This window comes from Globicephala melas, chromosome 7 (genome assembly GCF_963455315.2).
Source record: "Globicephala melas chromosome 7, mGloMel1.2, whole genome shotgun sequence".
Classification (NCBI taxonomy): domain Eukaryota; kingdom Metazoa; phylum Chordata; class Mammalia; order Artiodactyla; family Delphinidae; genus Globicephala; species Globicephala melas.
Window position 1 is genome coordinate 50392942 of NC_083320.1, and position 14261 is coordinate 50407202.

The following is a 14261-nucleotide window of genomic DNA, read 5'->3' on the forward strand; positions in this document are numbered from 1 at the left end:
CAAAAGTTTTACAGAGAAGCAAAAGCTAAAAGGTCGTCACCATGAAACCAGCTTCACAAGAAATGTTACAGGGACTTACCTAAGTGAAAAAGAAAAGGCCACAACTAGAAAAATGAAAATTATGGAAGAAAAAAAATCTCATTGTTAAAGTCAAATATACAATAAAGGTAGTAAATCAGCCATGTATAAAGCTAGTAGAAAGGTTAAAAGACAAGTAGTAAAATATATACTCAATAAATAAGGAATATAAAAACAAAAAGATATAAAATATGACGTCAAAGTCAGTAAATGTGGTGGAGGAGGGAGTAAAAATGCAGGGCTGTTAAAATTAGTTAATAAGCACACACACAGAGACTGCTACATACAGTGTGTGGAGTAGTCAACGACTATGTGGTATCTTTGTATGGTGACATACCATATCAGACTTACTGTAGTGATCACTTTGAAATGTACAGAAACACCAAGTCACTATGTTGTGTAACAGGAACTAACACAGTGTTGTATGTCATTACACTTCAGAAACAAAACTCACAGAAAAAGAGATCAGGTTTATGGTTACCTGAGGCGGGGGTCAGAGGGAAGGAGAGTTGGATGAAGGTGGTCAAAAGGTACAAACTTCTAGTTACGAGACAAATAAGTACTAGGAATGGAATGTACTACATCATAAATATAATCAACAATGCTGTATATCATATATAAAGTTGTTAGCAAATCCTGAGAGTTCCATTACAAGAAACCATTTTTTTCCTATTTCTTTAATTTTGTATCTGTATAAGATAACGAATATTTACTAAACTTATTTTGATCACCATTTCACGATGGATGTATGTCAAATCATGCTGTACACCTTAAACTTATACAGTACTGTATGTCAGTTATATCTTAATAAAACTGGAAGGGAAAAAAATAATGGCATTTAATTTGACACAAAACCTTATTTAAAGTGGGAAAAAAAAATGTCTCCCATCTTGGTACTTTGTTTTCATAGACTACTAACTTGTTTGCCCAGTTCCCACTATTATTAAAAATATTTTTAATACTGTATTATCAAAGCTCAATGGGATGTTTTTGCATAACCCAGTAACTCAGAATAGAACAAGTATATTTCAAAATGTGATTTTCAGCTTCTAAACTACACAACTATAGCTAATGTCTGTTAATATTTATGTGATTATAGCTAATAGCTTCTGTTAGCCTAGAAAAATGTAAAAAAAGGCAGAAGTGCTTTGAGTTCCTCTTTAATTTCTTGAGCTTGTCTTCAAAAGGAGAATGTATTGTGTGGGTACCACTCAAAATGACTACTGTTAAATGCAAGATGTTCTTTGCTTTTGCAGATACTATTTAGAACTTGTTTTAATAACTGCGTAATACTTTTCTGTGACATATAAAAAGATAATATGCATCATGTTTAATGGGAAGGATAAGAACTTCAAAGTGAAGTTTATTAGTCACATTTTTTCTTCTGTACTATAGTTGAACACTTCAGAGTTCCACTCCTGATAAAAGTGAACTATGTAATTTGGATTAACTCTTCCACTACAACTTCAGAACTGGACAAAATACAAAAGACTTCTGTTGAAAGCATCAGAGAGTTACCAATGTAGAGAAGAATTACAGGGCCCAGGAATGGGAGGAGGTAGAAATCAGGGGGGCACTGTTTGCCAGGAGGTAGTTGATAGGCAAGAAACTGAGCAGAGCTTTCAATAGATTCATGAGACTAGAGGGACAAAGATGGAGTTCAGGGCACACGTAGAGAAGGGTCCTGTAAATAAAGATGAACTGGAAGGAGACCAGTCCTGTACAAGTACAAAGCTCAGCTTTTGAATAATTTCAGTCTCTGTTTGTATAAAGCTGATCTGAGATTGTTAGTGACCCTAGTCAGAAGAAAATATAACTTCTCTCTGGAGCAAGAGAATGTACAAAACTTAAAAATAACTCCATAATTGTTTATATAATTAGTTACACAAAAGACCAGATTAAGTGACCCAAACCAATAGAAACTACTGGTAATGGAAAGAGACCCACAAGCAAGTATGCTAATGTGATATTTACATAGGCACAAGTTGATACAACTATCTATTCTTATTTATCGTCCTCCCTAGGCTTCTTCAGCTAAAACTTAAGGATCAGCTTGTCTTAGCCTAGTAATACACAGGGTAGTATTAGAGTTCAGACTGAATAGTGGCAACTTTGCACCGAACCTATCAATGTCAGTTAATTATTTCTGAAAAACTGTCTCTAAGGTTTTGTGACTGTTAATTAATTCTTAACTACTATTTGGAGTTCCATATGAATTATTAGCAGTTCTTAACCTTTTCTCTATAAGGACAAATTTGAAAAAGTTTGAACCCATGTGCAATACAACCATCAGGAAAGTCTTTCATTCTGGGTGGATTCATGGATTAGTCAGCTTGCAGGTTTTGTTCAGTTTCTCTAATTCGATCTCTAATTCCAAAGTTTTCTGCCCCACAGGACCACAAAATACTTACTGATTGACTAGCAGATGAGAGACAATAACCACAGAAAAACCAACAGGTTCATATAACTACAGTCCAAAAAGTTATGATTCTGCAAGCTTGTGACATGGGTGTCGGTTCTGTCTACCAACAATACAAATGAATCAAATTATCCTCCATTTCCTCTGTAGAGAAGACACACTCATTTTCCTTAGAGCTTGTTCAAGTGTTCACTACAAGACTTTTAACAAAATAATGTACTGAACAGCTACCTTGTAGGCCTGAACTCGCCAACATGATATACAAAGTAAGAATCCGATGCAATTCTTGCTTAGAAGGAACTGTACAGAAACAAGTGACTGCAACACATTGTTTATGATGATAACATGAGAAATTATATAAATCTATTTTGCATCTAGTATGCTATTTTAGTTTTCTAAATTAAATGAGACTGTAACATAGCAAAATAAAATTGAAATATGATTTGAGGTAAAATATACTGGTTTGAAGTAGAAAAGAATATTTTATTACAAGTGTACAAATTTGAAAATGTAAGAATCTTTTAGGTTTTCTACAATGCAATGCAAAGTGCAGAAGTATATTTTTATATCCATTTTCACACAAATCACAGATCAAATTAAATCTGCTTCCAAAAATAACCACATACTTATTCAAAACCCTGAAATATAAAAGTTCTAAAACCAGAAGTATTTCTGCAAGTTTGCAGGAAGCTCACCTGGCATACAAACCTATCCTGAACTGATATGGGGGCTATGTGTTATTTTTACTTCTTTTATTTAGTATACACACTTATGCATTTCACTGCTATTTTTAAAAAAATAGTATACTGCCCCACATTCTGCAAAGAACTTTTTTATCAGTGCTAATATTTCTATTTTGTTCTCATCCAGCTTTTATCCTCTATGCATATATGTGTATACCTTTTGTATGATTTGTATTATACTGCATACACAATTTTGTATTAGGCTTTTTTTTTTACATAACTACTCTTAAATATAAACACTTTTTAATAATGTGAAAAAATATAGAAAGAAGAATAAATATTGGTTCATTATTTCAAATGTGTCAATTATATACAAACACACACGTACAGAATGTTAAGGATGTTGCTAGCTCTTCTAAGGTTTCATTTCAACTGCCAAATGAGAGGAATAATTATTGTTGCTAATACACAGAATGTCATAAAAGTTCACTGACATAATGGAAAGAAAAGGTGATGATGACAATAAAAGAAACTACGTGAAAACCTCAACTATGGTTATAGAACATTATTTAAAATACAGTATATACCATATTACCTTGCTAAAATTTTAAAAATTTCTAAATTCTAAATACATTTGTCCTTGAGCATTTTAGTTAGGAGACTGGTCTTGAACTAGCTTTGGAAAATCATATACCCACAAACTTACCGAATTCTCTTCTATCCAACGTTATGATTTCAGGATCATCGTCATAAATACCTATTTTGAGAAGTACATAAAATTATAGTTAAAACTTCATCATAAAAATAAATTACCACATGAAAGATGTTACTTATTTTTGTTTCAATCATCAAAAATCATATTGCTATACTAAATCTCCAAGTGGAAGAATATGCAACACACTAAGAGAAAAGCAAAGAGTAATAATACCATTGGTGATACATTTAAAGAGTATCAAAAGAAATCAGTTTCCTGATATGGACTGTCATGGGCTGTGTGTGTCTGTGTGTGGCAGGGGGTGGGGATTCCCAATATTCACACAATGTCATCTCCACAGAAAATTTCTGTTACACGTTTTTTAAAAAAAGTTTTTATTTTGAAATAATTATAGACTTGCAGGAAATTGTAAAAACAGTTCAGAGTCCTACTTATCTTTCATCCAGCTTCCCCTAATGGTGACATACTATGTAATTTTAGTACAATATCCAAACCAGGAAATTGGCACTAGTACATTACTGTTAACTAGATTACAGACCTCATTCACTTTCAGACTGCATGTTTTTTTTTAATGTGTTATCGTTTAAAAATATTTTGTATTACTAAAAGTCTTATATAATTAGAATACTTGAAGAGGTAGAAGCAAACTTAAGTAAATATAAATTTTATTTATAATAATAATTAACACCAATGTGAGAAAGTTTCTCATTACTACATAAATTATCTAAATATTAGTGATGGATATATACCAGGGGTTAGTAAATATTTTAGATTTTGTGGGACATATGGTTTCTGTCACAGCTATTCAACTCTGCCCCTGAAGTGTGAAAAATAATATGTAGATAAATGAACAAAACTGTATAAATAAAACTTTATTTACAAAAGCAGGGGGCAGGCTGGACTTAGTCTGTGAAATATAGATTGCTGACACCTGTTATAGACTATTAAGCTATAGTGATTATACCTGAAAATACTATTTTGAAAAGTCAGTCTTGAGAAACAAATACTCCAGATATAAAGTGCAAATATTTTATTTAGTCTAAGATAAAAGCATACTTCAGTTCTCTGACTGCATTTGAGGCTAATTAAGAGAGACTGTAAACATTATGTGTTACCCTTAAAACAATCAAGAGAGACTACTGGGTACCGGAATGCTCCCTCTTTGCTTGACACCTGTATTTACTTTCCCCCTCCCTCAATCTCTTTAACTTGTTTACTCTCTCTGCTCTTGTCTCATTTCTCATTTCTGTCAATACCTTCAATCATTATTAATCATTACTAATTAAGAAGAATGGCATTTCTACTGAAGTGACCACTATTAAAGGAAACTTCAGTCTTCCTTGGAAAATATGATGCTCTAAAAATACTGAAAGGCTTCAGTATTTAACTTCTAATACAAATATTTTTAAGAATTAAATAACAATCCTTATTTTAAAAGTATTTAGCAAGATTATGACCAAAACACCTTCATATTTATACAGATACCTACATACTACTTGACTTTCCTTTTGAATTCCACTCTCATGTTATATTAAAAAGAAGGTCAATGGGGGGCTTCCCTGGTGGCTCAGTGGTTAAAAATCTGCCTGCCCATGCAGGAGACATGGGTTCGAGCCCTGGTCCGGGAAGATCCTACATGCTGCAGAACAACTAAGCCCGTGCGCCACAACTACTGAGCCAGCGGTGTACAGCCTGCGAGCCACAACTACTGAGTCTGTGTGCCACAACTACTGAAGCCCGCGCGCCTAGAGCCCGTGCTCCCAACAAGAGAAGCCACCACAATGAGAAGTTTGCGCACCACAACAAAGATTAGCCCCCACTCACCGCAACCAGAGAAAAGCCCACGTGCAGCAACAAAGACCCAACGCAGCCAAAAATAAAATAAATTAAAAAAAAGGTCAAGGGGACACATGTTAACTATGTAATAGTTTATACATTAGCTAAGTGGTGAAACAAAATTTTCTAAATTTACTCGAATAAACAATAATTTCATAAGGAATATCGTATCATCTTACCAAAATCATAACGATAATAATTCCAGCTTTCATACTGGCCTCCTTGATTATCTGCAAGTCCCTTTTCTCCATATTTGTCATACTTTTTCCGCAGATCTTCATCTTTGAGTACTTCATATGCTCTGTTTATTTTCAAAAAATCACTATGTGCATCTGGGTTATTCTATTAAAAAATATTAGATATAATATTTGTTTCAGACACACAATCGATTTAACTTAATCCTGAGATTTCTGTGTGAACAGATACCAAGATAAGGAGGAGTAGTACAATATGAAATGGGTGCTCATGCTTTGAAATAAAAAAGTCAAAAAGTATTTCTAAAGAACTCCAATCTTAAAAAATACGAAAGTAGGGGCTTCCCTGGTGGCGCAGCTGTTGAGAGTCCGCCTGCCGATGCAGGGGACACGGGTTTGTGCCCTGGTCCGGGAAGATTCCACATGCCGCGGAGCGGCTGGGCCCGTGAGCCATGGCCGCTGAGCCTGCGCTCCGCAGCGGGAGAGGCCACAACAGTGAGAGGCCCTCGTAAAAAAAAAAACAAAAAAAACCCAAAAAAAACGAAAGTAATAGAAATGGGAATTGATGCTTCAAAAGGTTGATAGAGGTGGTCATCAAATATAAGTCACTACTTCTAAGAGATGCAACAGAAAAAACTGACTAATGAACCCTTGGAAACACTTAATATTGTAAATATTATGTGTTACCCTTAAAACAACCACAAAGAAATTTGTAGGTTATTTTTCTATTTGAGGCAAAACTCAGTACTTTAAGTAAAAAAAAGTTATGTACTCCAATCTATCAGATAATGACATAAGGACTAATATCAGAGTAACAATTCAAAAGTGGATTAATACGTTTCATTTGTTACTGTTTCATAGAATTGTTTTTTGAAGAATGTTTTCATCTAAATAATAGTTCGTTGTAAGTGGTCTACCATCTTTCATGTAGAAACTTAAAAGAAATAATTCTTTTATTCAGAAAGAAAAATTCTTTTATTTCAGAAAGAAAAAATTCTGAAATTTTAAAGAAAAATCTGAAAAAATGAAAACCCTAAACACAATACAATGTCGATCTCAAGAAAAGATTACCAATTAACAAGAGTTTTAGAGAAATACTGATTCTATTGCTCAGCTTTATGTAATCAAAATAAAATAATCCTATTTAAAATTCTATCTAGGGACTTCCCTGGTGGCCTAGTGGTTAGGATTCTAGGCTTTCACTGCAGTGGCCGGGGTTCAATCCCTGGTCAGGGACTGAATCCGTGGTGAGGCCAAAAATAAAACATAAAAAATAAATAAAAATAGTAAAAAAAACAAAAACAAAAACTGCAGTTACTGAAATTAACAGTAAAAAAAATTCTATCTAGATATAATTAAATCTTTCTCCTTGATGAGTATCAAATCTCATTAAGAAAAAAAATGAATGAGATAAATTATAAAAATACCTTAAGAATGAAAACTAATACAGTTTTGAAGGATTACATCATAGGATACATAATCAAATATTTATGATTGGAATTAACTGGATTTGGCTGCTCCCAAGTTTTAATTTATAATACTTTCTGACTCTGTTCTTAGACTTGCACATGGGAGAAAATAGTTAAAGTTGAAACATACTATTATTAGCTATTACTGCCATTTTTAGCAAGACATACCCTCTAAGTTCTAAGGAAATAATTTTTGTTACTGTTCTAAAATACTCGATTTTAAACTACTTTACTAAGAAATCTACTGCTTTGTGATTAACATCTGTAATATAACTGTTGGAAATTAGTTTTCAAATTAAGAGAGAACTGTATTTTTGGTACTGACATTCCTTTACGCTATTCTGAACTTAGAACATTTTGCTTCTTCTGTTTTTAGTACAGAAGTTGAATTATGATTTTTGACGTGATTGTTCTTAAGCATTTTGAGCACTTATTTTAAATAATTTTTTAAATAATTTAAATACATACCAAAACTTACTAAAACACATTAATTAGATACGTTTAAAAAGAAATTTTTACCTACCGGGTTTTTATCAGGATGTAGCTTCAATGCCAATTTCTTGAAAGCCTGTCTTATTTCCCTACTGCTTGCAGTTTTGGATACACCAAGTAAACTGTAAAAATCCTGATCTGTACCCACTAAAATGGCCATATACACTATTAGAAAACAGAGCATGACCCTTTTCAAGTCTCTGAGATAGTCATCTTTATTTAACCAGACTCCCATTGTTTTTCTTGTCCAAGTTCTGACTCAAGTGAACATTAAGATAATGCCACTGGTTCCGGTTGATGTAATATGCAAATCTGAGAACTTCTGTCCACATTACTCCAAAGGTGAAACAGGTATCATGAATTTTTCCCCAAAATGTTAATCTGAAGAGAGAAAATCAGGTAGTTGAAATACATTAATAAAAAACCAAACACATCATTAACGCTATTTACTAAATAACATGGCCAGCAATAAAATCTCCAGTAAATGACAAATCAGGCTCTGTTCTTTGGGGGCCCCCTTCACTGCTTCCGTTATCTAGGTAGCCAGATTCGTGAGATCACTCAAGGTAGCAGATAAAGGTAAAAGGTAGCTAGTGAGGTGGCAGCTACCTAGAACTCTTTACAAACAAACAAGTGCAGCAACTTGCTCTATCAGCACCAGACCACAAGGGGGGAGAATGGGGGGAAAGCTATTTCCTTCCATCTTCTACCCAGCTTAAGCTTGCCTCTTTTGATGTGCTTCCTTTTTGGTTATTTCTTCACCCCTTTAAGGCTATTCAGTTTTCATTTTAATCAAATTTCACTTGTAGGAAATACCCTTTGGGGGTACTAGAAAGAAGCAACAGATCCTTCTAAAGGGTCTGTATTTTTCATATAAACCGTCCAAGAATAGCAGTGAATTTATATTGCTGTAACAACTTACATAGTCGGACGTTTCTTCCCCTGAATTTTCTCAGAAGGTGCTTACGTTATACCTAAGTAGTTACTATTTTATAAACTAGAAGACTAATAACTGCAAGTTAACAGTAATTTTACTGCAAAGTTTACATTGGGCATTAATAAAAATAGAAAAGAAACAAAAGGAGAAAAGGAATCAGTTATTTAGACATGCTCACCTGTGTAGGGTAAAAATAAAATCAGATCACATGTAAACTTGTATACTTTATCAATAGTTCCAAACATGTCATAATGCTTCGAAAAATCTAACCTTCCTAGCATCCTCAGTTCCTTTCTTCGTTTAATCTTAAATGCCTATTTAAATTTTTTTTCCTTACCTGTGAATGGTTTTGGTTCATTTCTAATCCTTTTCACGCCACCAGAAAACCCTTTGTAAAACAGAGTGATGGAGATTAATAAACATCCAGACTAAAAAAAAAAGTTTAGAATAGAGAATATATTCTCAAACACCACTTTTAGACAAGCGATGTTTGTTCCCTGCCTAGCGGTGATTCTCAGACAGCGTGGGCGTGCCTGAGGCTGTGCGCCGAGCTGCGGGGACAGGTGGAAGCTGCAGGTAAATGCAACACTAACTCCTCGCTGCCACCACTCCAGGATGGGTTGCGGGGAGAGGGGAAAGATGGAGACACTGGGTGAAAGAGACTGTCAAGTGTTGCTGGTGTGTGAAATCTCAGGTTGGATTAGGGAGAAAGGAACCTGGATAACTGAGGGCAAAGTGAGAAACTGGAGCAAAAAGCGGGGAATTGCTGGGTGGAGGAATGGCGGTGTAGGTAGAAAGGAAGAAGACTGGAAGCGAAAACACAATAAACCAGCCTCAAGAGTGAAAAGGAGGGGAGATTCCGGTGCACAGGCATTTAGCCCCTCCCTTCCCGGAGGGCCCAGGCCGCCGCCAGCTCCAGCAGAGCCCCGTTCCCCCGCCCATGCCCACCTCGGTGCTGCGAGGTCGTCTCCTGCAGCTACTTCCCCATCCTCAATCCCTGGCGGCGGACCCCACTAGGCCAAACACAAGCTGTGCGTGCGGTAAGGAAGCACGCACTTCTGGCCGCTAGCCCGCAGAGCCCGAGATGTGGTAGGAGCAGCCAGCCGCACCGGCAGCGACGAGCGGCCGGTTCGGCTCGGCTCCTCGCGCGGCCGTCTCCTAGGCGAGGCGGGGCGGGGCCTGGCGCGGGGCATTGTGGGAAAGGCGTGGAGGACGCTGCTTGGGAGGACTCGTCTCAGGATCTGCGGGCGCAGTGGGGTGGGGAGGGCGGTGTAGGTTTAGGTTGACGTGGCCGTTTACGCGGAATCCGGCTCCGGCTCCGGCTCCGGCTTCAATCCGGAGCCGAAGAACACGCAATACCCACAAAGCCCGCGCCGCGGTTCCATCGCGGCTGGCTCACGCCGCGGACAGGAAGCCGGACGACAAAGTCCGCCCCCTTCTGCTCCCGTTGCTGTGGTGACGGGACCAATTTCCCCCCCTCCCCCAGAGGGCGGGTTTAGGCGTGCAATTTCCCTGTGACCCTGTTCTTCGTAAAGGGAAAGGCACAGCTGTAGAGGATTTTTCCGGTCGTTGGGTGGGTGGGGCAGAAAGGGGAATTTAACTTAAGTGACATTGATAGCAGTGTCGGTCTAGAGGGCTGAAGAGGCAGTAGGAAATTTGGAAGAAATAAAAATATTTATGAGTGTGTGGGTGACAAACCTTTGAGCATTCTACAGTATTGCCTGACTTCCTAGTCATCCAAGCTGGAAACTGGGGAGTTATCCATACTCCTCTCTCCCACATTTACATCTAAATGATGTGGTATAGAAACTGCATTTTTGATCTGCAGAAATGTAACTAGAACAATGGAAGTAGCTGCATTTGCAACCATCAAAAGAGAAAACATCCTGATGAAGAGGATGCTGGCTTATGACATCAACCCTAATATAAGTTGTAATTGGTAACAATTTCATGTGTAGTAAATCAAATGTCAGCTTGTTAAAAAATGATGACCACGTAGGATCCATAGCTAAACTAATATATTGCCCGAAAGAAGAGAAAGTAGTCAGAGCAAAGGCAGAAATATTAGAAGCAGCCTAATGTAATAGTAGCTAATAAGTGCCAGGAACTGGTCTAAGCACACATGTAATTCAGTCCTCCAAGTAATCATATGACAGGGACTATTAATATATCCATTTCACAGTTGAGGAAACCAAGGTAAATATACGATAGAGCTGAGATTCACACCTGAGCAGCCTGGCTCCAGAGACTGTAATGTTAATCATTATGTCACCCTGTGAGCCACGAAAATCTTTAGAGTAAATTAAAGAGCAAAAAAGAAAACTGGAGAATCAAGCAGGGGCCAAGATTACAGTGGGTTTTATGCCATGATGAAGACATAGACTACCTTTTAGGTAATCAAAGCTTAAGGCTTTTAAGTAAGGGACTGAGATTGTATTTTAGATCATTCTGGTAGCTATTGGAGAGTGAATACAAAGGGACCATGACTGGAGAAAGGGAGAGCAGTTAGAATGTTACAGAAAGAGTAAATTTGGCAAGAAAAGGTGATCAGTTGGTTGTGGGAGATAAAAGAGAGAAAGGATCTAGGGTTAACTTCTGGTTTAGGTGGCTGAGTACCACTCACAGAATGAAGATCTGTTTAGGGAGAAGATAAAGGATTCTGATTTGGATATATCTATTTCAAGTTCCCTAGATTATGTCCAAATAAAGATACACAGCAGGGTCATACTGCTCGCTGCATGACAGGCCAATAAATCAAGAGACCAGTTTTGGGGGCAAGGAAGAGCAACTTTATTCAGAAAGGCAGCAGACCAAGAACATGGCAGACTTGTGTCCCAAAAAACCATCTTGCCTGAGTTAGAATTCAGCCTTCTTTTATACTAAAAGGGGAGGGAGTAAAGTCAAACATTTCCTGGTTCTGGTCAACCTCCAGAGGGGATGTGTTAATTTCTTCCTTGCAGTCATTCACAGGTGGGCCTGGTCAGGATGTTTCCTGTGAGCTCTACAAAGGTATTTTACCTTAATGCTCGTTACCTGGGAGGCAGGGTTCCCAGAGATGGGCATTATGTGTAATTTAAGCTTATAGGCAACATCCCTTTAGTGATTAACTTGTTATAGAATACAATGGTTCTTCCTTATTACATAACCATCAGGGAAATGCAAATCAAAGCCACAATGAGACAACACCTCACACCTGTTAGAATGACTATTGTTATAAAGATAAGAGATAACAAATGCTGGAGTGGATATGGAGAAAAAGGAACCCTTGTGCACTGTTCGTGGGAATCTAGATTGGTATAGCCACTATGGAAACCAGTACCGAGGTTCCTCAAAAAGCTAAAAATAGAACTACCATGCGATCCAGCAATTCTGCTTCTGGGTATTTATCAGAATAAGATGAAAACACTAATTAGAAATGACATATGCATCAATATGTTCACTGCAACATTATTTACAATAGCTCAGATATGGAAAGAGCCTAAATGTCCACTGAAGGAGGAATAGATAAGAAAAATATGTATATATAGTGGAATATTATTCAGCCATAAAAAAGAATGAAATATTGCCATTTGAGACAACATGAACGGTCTTTGAGGGCATTATGCTAAGAGTAATAAGTTGGCAGAGAAAGACAAATACTGTATGATCTCACTTATATGTGCATTCTAAAAAAATCCCCAAAACAAAAAACCAAGCTCTGCATAGATACAGAGTACAGATTGGTGGTTGCCTGAGGCTGGGGGTAGGAGGGTTGGTGAAATGCGGGAAGGAGTCAAAAGGTGCAAACCTCCAGTTATAAAATAAATAAATCCTGAAGATGTAATGTACAGCAGGGTGACTATAGTGAATAATACTGTATTGGGTATTTGATTGCTAGAAGAGTAGATCTTAAAAGTTCTTATCACAAGAATAAACTTCTTTAAAATTCTTATTGTGGCAATCATTTCACAATATATAGAAATATCAAATCATTATGTTGTACACCTGAAACTAATATAATGCTGCCAGTGAATTCTACCTTAATTTTAATAAAAAGAATATAAGCTCCACGAAGACAGAAATTTTTGTTTGCTTTAGTTACTGTCAGTTATGCCAGTTCTTCCTGGCATATGGTAGGTACTAAATACATTTTTTTTGGAATAAAACAAGTTAATTTGAAAAGTGATCTGAAAAAGAAGAGCTCATCAAGGAGTCAAAAATGAGATGATTAGATATATTCAAAAACAACTGAACATGAAGGAAGTTAATGAGAATGATTCAGGTAAGATACTGACTAAAACTTGTTAATTGGGTCTGGCAGTTAGGTTATAGCCATCACAGAAAGCACAATTTTAGTGGGTGGTAAGGGTGGAAGCCAGATTGCAGTGGACTGGAGATTGGATGGGAGCTGAGGAAATGGAAATTGTAAGTCAATAGGAATCTACTGAAAGTTTGGATGAAGAGAGAGGCAGGTAAACTTATTGCAATTCAAGGAGGATATGGATTCAAGAGAGGAAATGCTTTAGGCTTGAAAAGACTTAAACAAGTTTAAAAGCTGGTTAGGAGCCAAAAAAGAGAGGGAGGCTGCAGATATAGGAGAGAGTCAAGGGCCCAAGTGAATGGATTGATCATAAACAGTTCATTTATTCATTAACATTGTTTATTGTCCTCTGGGCTAGGTCCTTGGGGTAAAGTGGTGAGCAAAGTTATAACTCTGCCCCAAAGAAGTAGGATAATGGAGGACACATTAATTTTTTATTCAAGCAAGTCTATAATTATGAAGGGAAAATATATAGTGCTGTGAGAGTAAATAACGGAGAACTGACCTTTGGGGAGCAAAGTGGTTGAAAAGGTATTACCAAAATAAATGAAATAAAATAAAAAAGAAATTTAATGTATATGGGCAAGGAATTAGAGAATGTTTTAGGCAAAGGGAAGAGCAAGTGCATGGCCTTTGTACTTGAATAGTCCATGGGTTGATTGAGGATCAAAAAGAACAGAATGCAGTGAGCCTAAAGGAGAGAGAGAGTCAGCAGGATGACCCTGCTAAAGTACACAGGGACAAGATCATGCAAAGTCTTAATAGTTCATTTTAGGGATTCTTGTCTCTTTTCCTAAGAGCAATAAAAAGTCACAGCCAGTTTTAGACAGTGGAATATCATCATCATCATTGTTATTGTTATGATATTACTTTAAAAAATTTGGGAACAATCTCAATGTTACAAAAAATTTCAAAGTTTCTTTGTTTTCCTCAACCATTTGAGAGTAAGTTGCTGACATGTATTCCCATTGTTTCCCAAAACTATGGTGTGTATTTTTTACAGACAAAGACATTCCCCTATATACCCACAACACAATCATCAGAGAATTAACACTGATACATTATTACCATCTAATCTACTATCTAATCCTCATATTCCTTGTAGGCTTTGCAATTTGTCCCAATTATGTCCTTGTAG

General features: G+C 36.7%; 1 protein-coding gene across 2 annotated transcripts in view; it reads right to left on the reverse strand.

The window, feature by feature from the left end:
• DNAJC10 (DnaJ heat shock protein family (Hsp40) member C10) overlaps positions 1-9991 on the reverse strand; it is a 67762-nt gene extending 57771 nt beyond the window's left edge. Inside the window, exons 1-5 of one of the 2 annotated variants that reach the window (XM_030850339.3) lie at positions 9772-9991; positions 9161-9211; positions 7918-8267; positions 5911-6073; positions 3887-3937 (exon numbers count right to left, since the gene is read on the reverse strand). In XM_030850339.3, the coding sequence (XP_030706199.1) occupies positions 3887-3937; positions 5911-6073; positions 7918-8121 (418 nt within the window). In that variant the 5' untranslated portion in view covers positions 8122-8267; positions 9161-9211; positions 9772-9991. The remainder of the gene's footprint in view (positions 1-3886; positions 3938-5910; positions 6074-7917; positions 8268-9160; positions 9212-9771) is intronic. The other variant, XM_060302172.2, reaches the window with a different exon arrangement.
• Positions 9992-14261: the final 4270 nt, after the last annotated feature.